Source organism: Acipenser ruthenus, chromosome 17 (assembly GCF_902713425.1).
Source record: "Acipenser ruthenus chromosome 17, fAciRut3.2 maternal haplotype, whole genome shotgun sequence".
Classification (NCBI taxonomy): domain Eukaryota; kingdom Metazoa; phylum Chordata; class Actinopteri; order Acipenseriformes; family Acipenseridae; genus Acipenser; species Acipenser ruthenus.
Window position 1 is genome coordinate 3,174,455 of NC_081205.1, and position 15,984 is coordinate 3,190,438.

Below are 15,984 nucleotides of genomic sequence, written 5' to 3' on the forward strand. Positions count from 1 at the left end.
AGTGCTTCGTTGTTATTGCACTCGGATAACCACACTGCTCACGTGTATAGCAATGACATCATTTTAGGAATGCAGGCAAAAATGGCAGACAGACAAACCAGTTTATACGGGGGTTAATTCAATAAATCCTTGTGCCTGCTAGCTCCCTAGAAGCGTCTTAAAAGCCTACACTAAAGCCAGCAATGGGACTCACTAGTATGCAACAGGAGATTTACTCCCTTCGCGGTAAACGGCCCATAGAATAAAATGGTATGGTCCACATTTCTGTAATTACAGATCACGCCTGGGAAGCACTTCGGTTTTTGTCTTTGAGAATGTCAGTGTTTTATATGCAGGTGCGATACCAATAAAAAAGTAAAGAAGAAGGAGAAGGTGACAGCACTGTGCACTCAGAGACATACTGCTGCACTTGGAGAAGCACAGACAAGCATTTTCATTCAGACCAGAAGTGGCAGGGGCACTGCTAGTTTAGCCTACTCTTCTCCGTTTGGTTCTTTATTAACACTTTCTCTGTGGGTTCAACTGTGACCCCATGAGGATAGCACAAGTAAACTAAACATCATCACGGAGAGCACTGTACGTTCACATGTAGCGAGGCTCATTCCATTTAAAAAGTACACCTAGCTACAGTACAAATACAATTGAAGTCTTCCCCAACCTTTGACTTTTTATGTTTACAATCATTCTAAATGGAGGTTCTTCCTTTCTCGTATTGAGATTTTTGGCTACCATCTTGCTTGCAGGACTGTTTGGGTGTTCCATGTTTGTTTGTTTGCTTGCTTCCTGGACTTAAAAAATCATGTGCTGTTGTGACTTTAACCACAGATCTCCGAACCATTCAGAATGATGGTATACATTAAAAAGGGGTGGTTTGAAAAGCATATCCATGGCATCTGCAGCTACATGCCCAGCACCTTCCCACCCCTGTTCAGCCAATTCACTTTCCTAAAATCAGCTTTAGGTTTTAAAAAGAAAACGCAAAACAAAACGGTACTATACTTTACCTTCTCTGTATTATATTTATTTTGATTATTCCACTTTGCCACCCATATGTTTAATTTAAAAAAAGATAATTCAATAGTCCTTTAAAATGTTCCTTTTTATTTTTTTTAACAAGGCTGCACTTTCTTCTTTTACTGAAACTTTTAGTTCTGTGTCCTAGACATGCTCTACTAATAGTTGTGTGTCCTAGGAGTCTCGCGATCAGGTTTAATGAAATGAGCTGCAAGCAATTCCAAATCCGATTTCTTCCCCAGCAGCCTCTGCTCTCATTACCTCTCCTGGTCTCGCACTTCGTGCCGTTTCCTGGCAAATGTTTCTCTTGATTTAGAAAACTGTTTTGTAGGCACATAGAACCAAGGAGGTAATCGATCAGAGTGAAGAAAACAGAAACAAAAACCGCTAGCAGCTATAGTGTTCAATATCCGTCCCCCACCTCTGAAATTAATTCTAAAGCCAGTATCTGATTTCTCAGTACTAGAGTCTCTGCTGTGATTTACAACCTGAATAGTTTTGCAGGAACAAGGATCAAGTTGCCCACTGTTACACTCAAATCAATGAAAAAAAAAAACAGCTTTTTAATTCCAATGCTGCACTCTTTCATATCCCTTGTACACTGTTAGATTTCCCATGAATTACCGCTGCCTCATCGTAGAAACTACAGCACTCCACCCAATGCTCTAAATACAGCCTCTTGCGGCATTATTTCAAAAGGGAAAAAAAAAAAACACCACACACCACACAACACAAATGGGTCCAATATATTACAATTGTAAGTCGCCCTGGATAAGGGCGTCTGCTAAGAAATAAATAATAATAATAATAATAATAATAAAGTGGATATTCCAGAAAACCCAGGACCTTTTGGCTATTAACCACCGATAATGGAAACATAACCCATGTTCAATGTCTAAAACAGGGCTGGCCAACCCTGGTCCTGGAGAGCCGCAGGGTCCTGGTTTTCACTCCACCCGAGTTCTCAATTACTCAGGTTGAGCTAATTTATTTACTTAATTGGCCAACACTAACAGTTTTTCAGGTCTTTACCAAAAAGATACCCAGAACTCCTGCAGGATTTTCTGAAACTAGCACTGGAAATGGAAAGCCACTTGCTTTGGCATATCTTGCCAGGCAGGGGCATCAAGGAAGACCCAACATGCTTTGCAGTACACTATATACACACACTTAGCGCCCATTATTTTCTTTCTCCAGGACAAAACCCTTTCTGTATTGGATTTTTTTTTTTTTTTTTTTTAAACATGCATTTTTTTTTTTTTAAAGGGATATTTTAAACATTAACTAACTGGCTTGCTTGAAAATAATTACATTTGTAATTGTAAAATAAATTAAATGAGCTTACCTGGTAGCAAATTGTGACTCATAATCCTCAAGACCCTGCTAAAAAAAGAAAGAAATAAAGAAAAAAAATAATAATAATTCCAATGCAAGTCTTTTAAAAGAGCACTAGATGGCAGTGTTAAACAGACACCATTTTCATGGTAAGCTGTTTTACATTCAAGTTATCCTTAACCCTTTCATTAAAAGTCCCATTGCTTTATATGGGGGGGGGGGGGGGGGGGGCATATGAGGTCATCTTACATTTGCATGTTCCATATGTAGAGTTTTTTTTTAATCCAGGTTTTAAAATCCATTTATTACCTCCTATTATTAGGACTAGCAACATCAGCACTGACCTTATTTTTTCTTTCTAAAGCAAGATTAGGAGTGCCGGAGAGCTTACGAGCAGCAAAATGTTGTACTGTGGCAGCAGAACAACAATTTATTACACCAGGTGATTCTTTTAGTCACGGATTATAGGGACTCAATTTAGAGAGCCCTGCTTCCTGTACAGTTTCAGCGTGGACAGGCAAGGTGTTATAAAGCTGCCAATACTCTGTGAGCTGCCAGGAGGGAGGGGTGGGTGTCAGGGGGCTGTAGGTACCTACCTGAGAGAAGACAGGCACTGCCACGCTGTAGGGGCGCGGCCGGGAGTGACCTGCGCTCTGCCCCAGGAGGCGGGAGGTCATGCCATAGTCGGGAGTGGGCAGGGAGTGGTCATCCCGCTCCAGCAGGTTCCCTGTGCTGCTGCTCTTCCCATGGTGCAGGCTGCAGACACACAGAGACACACACAGGCAGGGTGAGCGACCGAGCAGAGAGGGCATTTGGGGACAGGTTCTGCTTTTGCTCTAGTTCAGAGCTGGCTGTACTTTTGTGAATAAAATACAAAATCAAACCAGGTCTTAAAGACTGTTTCGACTAAATCCTTTAAAAAAAGAGACTGATCTGTTTATAGTACTTCGGTATATGAGACCTGTTTAGATCAAATATCTTCCTAGTGCAGGCTTCATAATACTGACTTTTCCCCCTAGCCTTTCATTGTTTTTTTCTTGGGTTGGGGTTATGTCTTCTCTATCAAAATGTCAAATTCCATGCTTCTAGAGTACTGTAGTTTTGAGTAGCACACTTACTTCACATGGAGCTTGTCCTCATTCTCTGGCAGGACTCTGGTGTAAGAGAAGGGAAACCAGCCTCGCCTGAAAAAAAAAAAAAAAAAAAAAAAAAAAACCCAAAAGGAGTCAGAGAGCCAGGCCCAGGAAAGAACTAGAAGAGCAGTTAGCTTCTGATTCCAGTTCTACACAGGAGGTATATTCTTCTTGTTTCACTAAATGATGCTGTAGTACGGATTAAAAGGACAGGCTCTATGATAGGGAGGGGTCTCCCAATGACTGTAGGATCTCTGTATGTAGCCAGTCACAGAGGGGTTACTCACAGCTTGGTCTTCTCATTCTCCCCGTAATGCCAGCCGTCTCTGGCCTCTGGCACAAGCAGCGTGATGATGTCGCGCTCAGAGAAGCTCAGCAGTGTGCCGTTGCCGCCCGCTGCATGGGAGAAGACAGCTTGGACCCGGGTCCGTCCATTCTTCTCCAGCCCGGCTGCCATCGAGCTTGACCTCGGCAGGGTCCTGTTCTCAGCTGCGGAAAAGAAAGAAGGGATTTGAACACATGCAGAACTCAAGTCATATTAAAATTGATCAGAAGTCAAAAGATGGGGGTAGAAATAGGATGGGTTACATTTTGACCTCACTGGTTTATGTGCAAGGATTAGAAATAAATTTAAAAAAAAAAAAAGAAGTCAAACTCTTACCCAGCTGGGGTTTGCCCTTGGGTGGCGCTGCCCTGCGGACAGGCAGAGTGTTGGAGTGGACCTCGCTCAGCTGCCTCTGGCCCTGGGGGGGTGAAGGGGGTTTGTCCTGCAATGCTTTGCTCTCTGCCCACTGGCTGTAGTCCTCAATGTGGCCCGCGCCTGCAGAGCCATTCATCACAGTCCCTCCATCCTGTCCCATCAGCCGCTGTCAACACACACATATTCATTGATATGTCAGAGCTTTAATAGGTTCAAATTTAAAAACTATGGGCATGCTTGAAACAAAAAAGAAGATCTGGAGTGGAAGTACTAAGGTTGCCCATCAGCAGTTCTCACTCATTCCTCCATTACTGTCCAGGTCCTCTGTTCCCGAATTAAGCTGTTGAGAGCCTTTTCCCAGAGCCAGACTTTATTTGCTTTGAAGTTACATTCAACAAGCAAAGACCTGGTTTTAATAAGGTCTTGAATTACAGTGGATTGAACCGGTGAGTACCACTGGTCGACAACTCTGTGCTGCATTTTGTTTTCACAAACAGGATTTTCAAATGACTTTGCAGGGAATAGGATGTCAGGTGTGCAGATCTGTGACCCCGAGCCCCCTGAGAGGAGTGCCAGATGAGCATGTCCTCTTTGATGCCTCTATAATGAGGGTTATAGGACTCTCAGATGGAGACTCACCCAGCTTCTGCTTCTGTTTGAAGAACAGCCAACTTCATCTAATTGCCACTGAAATCATTGATCGGATTTGTTCTCAAAAGCTAAGCTTGGTACGATGGCGAGAAAAGGAAGAGACTTTGGTGAACTAAATTTAAAAAGTTAGATGAAGTTGCTTAAACCTGCTCAACCCAAGGACAGTTCTTCCCTTTTTGATCAGGAAGGTATGCAAGTCTAACTTTGTTAAATCAATTTCTGTTTTAAGTGTTACTGTCTGCAGTGTTTCATAGAATCAGCCAATGCTAGTACACCATTTGCCCCAGGGTAGAACACTCTATTCTTCTGTCCTGCACTAAACAGTTCATTTTAAATAATTACATATTTAAAATACAAACCTACGTAGTTACTGTACTGTCACCTATTGCACCCAAAGTGGAATGGCACTCCAAGACAGGAACTGGCGAATGGTTTCAACTGCTTTGCCAAGGGAGTTCGATTCTACCCACTGGCTGACCTTTCCTTGGTTCAGTGCAATGCTTACCGAGGGGTGGCCCAGACCACCGCCCCCCATGAATTGTGCCAGCTCTGGGGGGACAGGCAGGGGTTTGGCCCCGGGGATGGGGTCCGAAATGACCAGGCTGGATTTGGAGGAGTGCATGGGGCTGGAGATCAATGTTCCTCCACTGCTCGATGCCATCTGCTGTGCCAGGAGCATGGCTCGCTCAGGCAGCTTGTTGGGGTCGGAGCAAGCCTGCTGCCAGACCGGAATCTTCTGGGTCAGCATGTCCTTGCCCTGCAGAAACAAAGACAGCATGGTCATGAACTGTGGGGCCCTGGTCTCAACAGCAGCGGGACCTGCCAATGCAAGCTTCTGACAGAACACCAGGGACTCCTCACCATGTGTTGAGTGATTACAGGCTTTTGTTATGTTTCAGTGAGTAAGTGGGCACAAAAACCTCAATTCTCAGCTCTTCTGCAAACATATTCCATTCAGTTTGATGAAGAGCAATGAACTAAATGTGGTTCTCAGTGCTGCAAAATTTACACCCCAATGAACAACCAAACTCAGTAACTCATTTCAGAAACCTCCTCTATTAAATTTCTTGAGTTGCTTATGCCAGTGCAGGGTTTAACATACTACTCAGTGTTGGCCTGACCTGCAGCAATAGCTCGGATATCGGCACTCTGCCAATTGCTCTAACACAGCCCACAATCTAGGCTTCCTGAGCACATGCTCAGAGCATGCAGGGGAGCCAGCCTGGGTCTTTAACCAAGGGCACACACCTTGAGTTCTCATGGGTGTCCTGGAACAACTTGATAGCACACAATCTCAGATTCAAACCACAATGAAAAGTGTATTCAGATGGTAACGGGGCACCATGCTAGGTTATCTTAAGAAAACAAATTTGTGGGTTACCAGATTTTTTCAAGAACACACCTCAATTGTGAAATATACATGTGTCACGGCTTGAGTTGGTCTTTTACACTGTTTTAACACTTCAGCTACAACGCTGCTAGAAATCGTTCATAGAATGAACTATATAATGGTGATGTTAGACGGCCATTTGAAGTCTTTTTAAACATAGCAGAAAAAACACTGCACTTTCCTATTCATCAACCACAAACAACGGCTGAACTTTATATATCTTTTTTTAGATTTTATTTTGGTTCCCGGACATAAAAGAAATGAAAAAGCTGAAAAACCACCTAATGTTTCAACAGTTAAACTGTTTTCATCAGAGGTCATTGGTTGCTTACCCAAGGACTGTTTTTTAGTACAAGCTTACCAGAAATCATACTAAATCATCCAAAACGTTTATAAAACCCCAAAATAAATGAACAAATGATTAACTGTAGTGAAATATTTATAAAACAAACTTCAGAATATTACTGTGCAAAATATCTATTTGCTACCGGCATACAAATTATCATCATTTCTCATCTGGAAAGACAATATAAAAAGAAAATTCATACCACTGTATTAATATTAATATTTTGAATGCCTTACTATACATTTCTAATGACACATTTATCTTTTGAAGTAAAGCACCAAAAAGAGATTTTCGCACATCAGAACTAACCAATGTAGGTTGGAGCCAAAAAGTCCTTGATTTGCCAATGCACCGTGTGTGTGTGTGTGTGTGTGTGTGTGTACGCGTGCGCGTACGCGCACACACACCAAAGTCCTCTACATTTGCCCACACACAAACACACAGCTGTGAGTAAACCAACGTAGGCAGCTACTGTAGGTCTGGCTGGGTAGGAGTGCTAAATGACACACACTTGTAGCAGACTGATTTGTCTCTCTCTTTGTGAATACTAAAGGCTCTCGTTTCATTATGCAGTTTGAAACTGTAGGTATGGCGGAGACAGCTGTTACTGCTGTGCAGTACAATGCGATGAAACGCAGACGTGGGTGTTGGGAATGATTGAGCTTCAGGGGTGCCTTTTCTCTTTTGAGTGGTAAAGGGTCTCTTCCCACTCCTGTGTGACTCATTAGACATGTACTGTGCAGCAGGCGCTCAGAGCTGCTCCAAGAGCCCTCTCCAGCTTCAAGGCAAAAGTGCTTTCACCTCCTACACACAGTGGTCTGATTAGCAAGGACTGGAGCAGGAGATACTGTTTGCAAGCAGATCCTCAGCGAAGGCCAAGCCAAGTTCATTAAAAATGTGCAAGAAGCCGTCTTGTGACAGAATTTTCACCATTAATTTTTTGAACATAATTTTTTGCATGGCAAACAGTGCTACCTGGTGTACAGATGTTGTATGTGCATTTCCATTGAATGTGGTTTTTACAATGCAATCTGGTAACTGAATTTTGGAAATCAGGACAATAATAATAATAATAATAATAATAATAATAATAATAATAATAATAATGTTATTAGGCAGCAAGACCTGATCAAGCTGCTAAAACTTAACTAACAAGAAGTGCAATATCAGTTGTGTGGGAACAGGAGCTTGTTCATAGTGTACAATGCAATCCCCAAATGGCCGCTTGCCATTATGCTGGCACAGGGAGCTGGTATTTTGAGCGGGGAGCCCCTGTTGATGCTGCAGTGAAATAAACGATAATCCCCGTCGTTGGTGTCTGCCCGCTTTTCACTCACCCTTCCCTAATGAACGCCTCACTCACCTTGCCGTGATAGGCAATGTTGTTTTTGGAGACAGCGCATTGCCGTTCCACCAGGAAGCAGTACCTCCTCCTCTCCTCTGACAGCGCTGTTTTATATCCCTCGGCTGTGTAGCTGTCCAGGTCGCTCTGCTTACTGCTGATGGTTTCCACATACTGCAGAGGAAAAACACAGGAATGTAATGTATATGCATGCAGTTACTGTGTATTAAAGTGTATTGCACATACACTACAAACCTCAGGTACTGTATTGGTTAACTTATACCCTGATGAGCAATTCCGAAAAAAAAAAAAAAAGATGCCATCTGTACTGCTAATGACATTGGCCCATCTAAGCAGTTTAAATCAAGGGTGAGAAACAACCTTATATATGATACAGGATAATAAAAAGGATTTTGCTTAAGGCTAGGATTAGTAATACACAGGCACGTTGCCGACTGCGCATTCAGCACTTTGATACAAAATGCAAGTATTTCCATCTGAAATGGGCATGTTGCTCCTAGTAAAACTGATTTGCAAAACCATATAATTACTCTTCCCAAAAGGTCTCTGGTCCAAGTTTCATTGCAGCAGCATGCATCCCCCATTCCCCATCATATCTGTGAATTTATATTCAATTTATGTTAGATATTAATAAAATATGAATACCTTCAAAAGTTTGCATACATAAAATCATTTTAGCTGTTTTAAGCACTTATTAATTTATGAATTTCCTGATAGTAAATGCAAGCCAAGTATTTTTACATTGATGGAGATTACAAAATGTATTATTTATTATTTGAGAACAGATATGCAATAGAAATAGATTTTTACAAATACAAAAAAAAATGAATTTAATGTCAGCTATATTTTTTCTGAACAAATAGTCTAAAAAATGTGATTCGTAATGCATTGGTTTATAGTGTTTGCATTGACTGAAAAAGTGTAGATTTACCATTAACACCACAAGGGAAAAGACTGCTACAATAATTAACGTTGGGGATCAAGTTACTTGTCAGTTTTCTTTAAAAACGTAAATATTTCAAAGTACTTGGCCTACGCCCTCAAGGTTTTGACAGGGTTGCATGTTTGACCCTGTACATAAGCACAATAAAAAAAACACACACACCTGAAATATTCTGTCCTGGAGGTAAAAAGGCAAGGGCTCTGCTCGCCCATGTGAAGAGACAGGCTTTTTATTCTCTGCCAGAGATACGTCGTATCTGCATAATAAACTGATCTCCCCCAACACTGAAGCGGGATAAACTTATGTTGGTTTTCAGTATTCCTCTCCCTTTTCTGTTAAGGGGATAATGACAGCCTGGGCGACAAATGTACTGCCTGCAAGCAGTGTGTGTGTGTCACTACTTTATGTCACATCTGGTCTTTAAACACTCTTTCATATCTTATCTATAAATTAAAGATAGCCTCCTGGTGCTCAAGGGGAGGGTGGGTTTATACACCCAACAGCCTGATGACAGATGGTTGTAACTTCAGTGTATTGTTACAATTCTTACATCTAACAAACATTTCATGATTAGCAACAGCACAGACAGAATGTACTTCAGCAGTCAGAGAAAGCGAAGACAGATTGATCAGCAGGCGTCAAACACTAAGCAAGGGAGCTGAACGCTGGAATTTCAAGAGGCTTCTAAATATAGGAGGCGAGAGAATTGGGGGGAGTTTGCCGACAGTGTGAAAGAACACCGGTATGAATCATAAAGGCGATCTCTCAGTGGGTCATTCAAAATCTCCACAAACTTTTAACAGCAAGAGATATTAGCATTCTGAGAATTAGAGTTTTTAGTCTGAAGTAATAGTTAATTGTTCAACTACATAACCACTCTTGGAGCCTAAATGGCCATCCTATAGATAAATGAAAAGATACTAGTGACAGACATCTAGAAAAGTTAGCGGTTGCTGCTTGGAGTTCATCAGAACACTGTCTGCAATGCCTGTGCCACTTGGTGTTGCAGACACACAGAGCAGAGCATTGGGAATCTTCAGATTGTCTCAGATTACTCCTATAAATCCCTTGCATTCTAAAACCTTATACGGTAAACCTGAAGGCTTCAAGTGCACTACGCAAACAGCTACAACACGTTTGCAGGTTTATTTCAATTTATGAAGGCTCTTATCCTTCTTGCTTATATATTCCATATAAGCTTGTGTATCACTGGATTTTAAAACGAGTGCTGGGCAATGCTGAAGGCTTACGAGCCCATGGTAAAAAGCTGCTCTCATCCTGTCTGATAGAAGCTCATGAATGATTCAGAACTCCACTCCTCTTCACTCCCCCAGCCTCCTCTCAGACAGAGGACTGAGGTAGATCCATGCACATCACCTACAGCTTCCTGTATCTTAATGAGGAGATGGAAGATGCTAGGTTGCGGGTTCAGGTCACGGCAAAAAAAAAGATAGAGAAGTAAAGATTCTGATTCATTTTTTTGGTCGGAACTTCCCATTCGCTCAGCAGAAAGCACTACACACATTGTGGCTGTGTAGAGCGGCAAGGTTTCGTATATAAAGTTGTTCAGTGCTTTTTTTTGTTTATTTAGCAGACGACTTTATCCAAGGCGACTTACAGAGACTAGGGTGTGTGAACTATGCATCAGTCACTTACAATTCCGTCTCACCCGAAAGACGGAGCACAAGGAGGTTAAGTGACTTGCTCAGGTTCACACAATGAGTCAGTGGCTGAGGTGGGATTTGAACCGGGGACCTCCTGGTTACAAGCCCTTTTCTTTAACCACTGGACCACACAGCCTCCTTCTGCTTTACAGAAAAAAAGGTACCCTAGAGTGACTTATTGAACAGATTCAGCGTCTGATGCTGAAAACGAAATATAAAATGGCCATAGATATCCGGACAGCGTTGCCTATATTCTCAGGACAGACAGGCAGGCAGGAACCCCCTTTTAATCCAGATCAGCACACAGGAAGGAGGACAAGAGAACCTGAAGGGTAACCCTTTATCATGTCATGACAGAATACCAAGAGCAATTACAATACAATATAAAATCCCACACTTTTTCAGCAACATTATTCCAATCCTAATCATAAAAGCTGCAATTTACTGTAAAGGGGTACCAAACCATGCAATATTAAAAAGACAGTTTGAAGAGTCTGTTCTGTTAATTGCTCAGCTGACAATCTGCCCACTCTTTTTAATCCTGGATTTGGATAACACCCTCCAAAAAAAACTCAAGCAATCCCCTTTAAATCGAATGTATTAGGCTGTGCATGTGCACAATAATCACACACACCTATAATCCGGGGAAAACCTCTGATGCTGTTGTGATTGTAAGTAAGCACACCAATTATATATGTGCCCATGAGAATGTGGAGAATTTACCTCTGCAGCATCACAGCATCTGCAGCTGGAAAAAGCGGTTTTATTGCAAGCCTGCCAAAAGTGCAATTAATTTGATGCTAAAAAGGCATGTCTCTGGCCCTCCGTTAACAAGATGCAGTCAATAGCATTGGCGCCTTAAATTAAAAGAACCTGTTATTACAGCAAACATAGACCCGCTTGGTGGAGATTCACTGTATTAACAGCGCAGGTGCATCCGCAGTACTGCAGTTAGAAAGCAGCAGGAATACCGGTACTGAATTGTTATTATAATAAATAAACTCATTGCTGCCTGTCTGTTATGTTCCAATATGTGTGTTCCTGCAGCACTGCTATTCTATTCGACTATAGGACTCTACAGTAATCTATAAATCAAATACAACAACGTTTATTTCTTCAGGGAATTACTGTATATCGCAGCTTCACTTCCACCTGAAGTACAATTCTACCTGGGGTATTAAAATCCCTGTGTGGGCAACACATTGGAAATCTCGTGGTAATATACGGAAATGTAACTCCATTCTTCTGTATGTGGATGACACAAACAACACACAATGATCACTGTTTCAGCTGCAGGGTAAAGGAACCAAATCAACTCTTTTCAGACAGTTTCTGTATGCAGGACTAGAGTGACCTATTGAATAAGTCCTCCATGTCAAACAAGCTATTGAAAGTATTATTGCCCTGTTACTGCCCACACTGCAGCCTAGTGCTCCAAAATTCTTCCTCCAGCAACAGGAGCATTAGATAACTTGCAGCTAGTGCTTTGAAGCTTTTAACTCCCCTGGGTCACAGAAGCGTCTTTGCAGCAATAGATGACTTACGCAGGAGACCCAAGAGCTCAGAGATGTAAAATGTATATACTCACTCTGCCTCCATCTATGCAAGTGGAGTGTAAGCACTGGTTTATAAATTATAAAGGCACAGAGCTTAAACTGAGCATTAAAATGTGGTCTTGACAGCTTGACTGGGAGGCAGGCAGTACAGCTCGACTGTGAGGAAATATGACCTGGTTTAGTCTAGTGACCAAAGCTGAGGGACTTGGTGGGAGAGTTGCATTGGCCCAACAGATACATTATGTGTAGCTGTTTATGGTGAATATTTGTTAACAAAAAAAAGATCATCATGGTGACAGACTTCACCTATGCACAATAAATCTGCAATTTACCGCACATTCTCCTGTTCAGTTACAGTGATTTACCATGCCTGCAAATGCTTTACAGTTACTCCAAGATTCAGCTCCTATCCCCAATGCACCCGAGCTCTGGCTGCCGTTCCTGCTAGCTGGACACCACAGCCCCGAAGGGCATAAACCAAACCTAATCATTCGACTCCGGCTCCCTGCTTCAATAAATTGGATATTCATTTGCCTATGAATAGGACTGGCGCTGACAAAACCCAATTACAGCAGCGGCTCCTGCAGTGAGCAGCAGCACCATATAATAAAGCACATTTATTAAGTGTCTCTCTGCAAACTGCTTCCAGGGTTTCAGCCTCTTCTGGTTACTGCTGAAAGGTTGCATATAAAACAACAACAAGGGGGTGAAAGACAATTTTTAAAAGAGGATTTCCCTTTAATGAAAGACAGACTAGCTTAACTAAACACAGAGTGCAGGTGTTTATCGCGGACATATTTTCTCTCCTCCTACTCAAGGTCATTGTTAAACAATCTAAATGCTTGGGTGCAGGTAGAAGGAATAGCTTAAGCTACTCCCCTCCATGGGCAATAGACAGTTTTGCCCCAAGTTTATTTTCCATAATCCTGTCCAGATTTAAATACAGGTGGATACCCAGAACACCAGGGGTTATCAAAACACCTGCGCCTACAATACAACCTCATTACAGGATGGTCGTGGGGACTCTTCACGGAGCACCAGAACACAGCAGACACACACCAGCACGTCCTACTACTGCAGCATTCACTGCACAATCCCACAGATACTCTGTTTACTACTCAGGAAAACCACTTCCACCCCCAAAGCCCTGCTGTGTGTGATACTACAGCACGTCTAGCTAAACATGGGGCTGGATCACCAATCGCCTTCAGTTCAGCAGGAAATTAAAGAAAAAAAATCGGAACGAACTCAGAACAAAAGGACGGTTTAGGAGAACAAACAAAGAGGTAATTAATGAACAAATAGTGAATAAATAATGAGGGGAGCGTAGGAAAGCGAGGATTCCGGACAGTCGGATGACAGGGCTGCTGTATTTCGAGTAATGGAGGTGTGATGATCCACAGCGCTGTGAAATGGGAGGCTGAAGCAGCTGGTGAACCCCGCGGGAACGCAGCGCACTCAACACAACAAGCTGTCAGACAACCGCTAAAGCATGGAGTGCGTCACACCAATACCTGCCTTCAGGGAAACAAACTGCTGCAATACAGCTGGAAGCGGCTCGGGAGCTTGGAGGAAGGAAGGATCGGATAGGGGTGTGGGACATACTGTAGGTGATGGTTCCTCTGTACATGGGATGGTTGAACTATATGGGACACTGCAGAGTAGTGTTCTTTAGTTTGACAACCCTCACTCATCAGTAGCTGGAATATCACTAAAACACAGAAGCTTTACGTTTCACCAACTATAATTAAAACCGGTGCAAAAAATGTTTCTCAAATTGCATGAAATAATTTCCCTGCCTCAGACTTGGCGTACTAGTTTGGCTTGGATACACACACAACCCTACTGTACCTGCATCTCCTTGTCCCCATATTTCTGTGGGTTCTTGCTGCCCTGACTCTTCCTGCGTAGTTTCTTCAGCTCAGCTTGACACTTCTCCAGGGACTCTCCCTTGCTCTTGTGTTCCATCTGGTACTTCTTCAGGGCGGCCTGTAGGGGGCGACAGGATGTCAGACAGTCAGTCACAAAGGAACATGACGATGACTGTAGGCAAACTCATTTTAAAAGGGAAGTGTAGATTTGAATTGTCAGTTCTCACGCAATAACGAAGAACTGCACATGTAAAAAATGGGGGTTAAGACTATTGACCTGCAAGTGCTTAAACACTGACAATTGAAATAGTGGCTAGGAAACAAATGTACAGTAAGAAAAAAAAAAAAAAAGGAAAAGCTACAGGTAAGTGGATGTTTCTGCAAAAAAAAAAAAAAGAAATCAGGTCACTGAATAAAATGTAATATATCTAACAGGAACCCAATTCACTGAGGGCGAGTTAATATAGAGCACATCAGCTCAATGTCAGTTACATAAATGTAATTCCTTGAAGAATACGGCCAGTCCATCAGTTTTGAATTAAAAAAAAAAAAAAAAAAAGTGGAGTATGATTTTTTAAATGAATATTAAAGATATATGCAGAGAGAGAGAGAGAGAGAGAGAGAGAGAGAGAGAGAGAGAGAGAGAGAGAGAGAGAGAGAGAGAGAGAGAGAGAGACACCATCAGACTGGGGCGGGACAGATCGCACTGGACAGCAACACAGAAGCCCTCTGTCTGTCTAACCATTCACTGGGCAGGTTCAGTACAGGAATGGATTAATTACTTATGAACGGCACTGGAGGGCATCAGTCCCCTCTGCTGTCAAATCCGAAGGTTACAAAGATGAATAGTCTTTGTTTTTTATAGTGGTTTATAATACCGGTAAGTTAAGAAGTGTCAGGTGTCTCTTCATAAAATATGTTGTTTCTGACAATTTGGTGCTGCCTGAGTCACTCTGGCTTTGTATCCCAGTTCTCTCACCCCCCAAACCACACAAGATGGCATCTCTTTTACAATAAAACTAAACTAAACTAATCTGACAGACAGAATATGGGGCCCTGAACTAGTCTCAATAAACTGTGACCCAGCAGCTAAGCTAGGATTGCTCATCTGAGCCTCGAGCGCCTCATCAGGATGGAATAAATGCTCTCAAACACTGCGGCTCATTTTTCAAAAAACAAACTACTTTCCCTGCAGCACACAAACACAAAAGGAAGCCACCCATGGTAGGCCACACACACACACACACACACACACAGAATTGTATTTGCACATCAATCAAGTGTCCAAGTCTGACAGACAATTTATCAAGTGTTCATTATAGCCAGAGTCTGAAGCTTACAGTACGAGTTGTATTTCATTTAAAAAACAAGTCCTTAAAAATCAAAAGGCAGGGTGGAAGATGCCTCCTAGAGAAACAGCTTCAAAAGACTGACCTTTCCTCATCTCTCTTCACAGTCTTTAAAAACAAAGTAGAGTATTATGCAGGGTTATTAAACTTTACTGTGGCTAGCTTATCACGGGTTCAGCTTGGCTGCACAGTAAATTAAAAAAGTGTTTTCTTCCAAGCTCCCCTGAAGCACTCCGTGACAGGAGAGAGAACTCCACAGCACTGCAGCAGTGGCAGGGAGAGCTGCGGATCAATAGAACCAGATAACGGATGTGACAATAACAAAACCGCTCATTAATCAAGAGATTTCAATAGGAAGCCTTATCCTTCCCATTGACCATATCACAGGCAGTTAGATAGACAATCAGTGAGGTCCACTGATGACCGTGGTCTCAGGCCATGTGATGTCCGTGGACTAACCAGGTATAACGACTGGTTAATGGTCACAATAGCAGGGGAGGTAGAAGGGGGATCATGATGGAAGTATAGCAGGACTCACGCTCAGGTATCTGGCATCCAGCTCCACCTTCTTCTCCAGCTCTGTCAGCAGCTCGTTGTGAAAGGACCTTAGCTGGAATGCAGAGAGGAAGGGGTTAAGTTCGAGGTGCACTACGCAATCCAGAAAAGCAA

General features: G+C 42.4%; 1 protein-coding gene across 9 annotated transcripts in view; it reads right to left on the bottom strand.

Annotated features, from left to right (window-relative positions):
• Positions 1-15,984, bottom strand: part of LOC117423383 (brain-specific angiogenesis inhibitor 1-associated protein 2-like) — a 52,012-nt gene that overhangs the window by 8,350 nt on the left and 27,678 nt on the right. For 5 of the 9 annotated variants that reach the window (XR_009307541.1, XM_034039048.3, XM_058989799.1 and 2 more), the window contains exons 5-13: positions 15,854-15,925; positions 13,947-14,084; positions 7,933-8,085; positions 5,339-5,590; positions 4,144-4,348; positions 3,770-3,971; positions 3,468-3,533; positions 2,946-3,105; positions 2,360-2,397 (exon numbers count right to left, since the gene is read on the bottom strand). Coding sequence is in view for 8 of the 9 variants with exons in the window: in XM_034039048.3 (XP_033894939.1) it covers positions 2,360-2,397; positions 2,946-3,105; positions 3,468-3,533; positions 3,770-3,971; positions 4,144-4,348; positions 5,339-5,590; positions 7,933-8,085; positions 13,947-14,084; positions 15,854-15,925 (1,286 nt within the window). In the remaining variant the exon portion in view is untranslated. The remainder of the gene's footprint in view (positions 1-2,359; positions 2,398-2,945; positions 3,106-3,467; positions 3,534-3,769; positions 3,972-4,143; positions 4,349-5,338; positions 5,591-7,932; positions 8,086-13,946; positions 14,085-15,853; positions 15,926-15,984) is intronic. The other 4 variants (XM_034039050.3, XM_058989801.1, XM_058989797.1 and 1 more) reach the window with 1 other exon arrangement.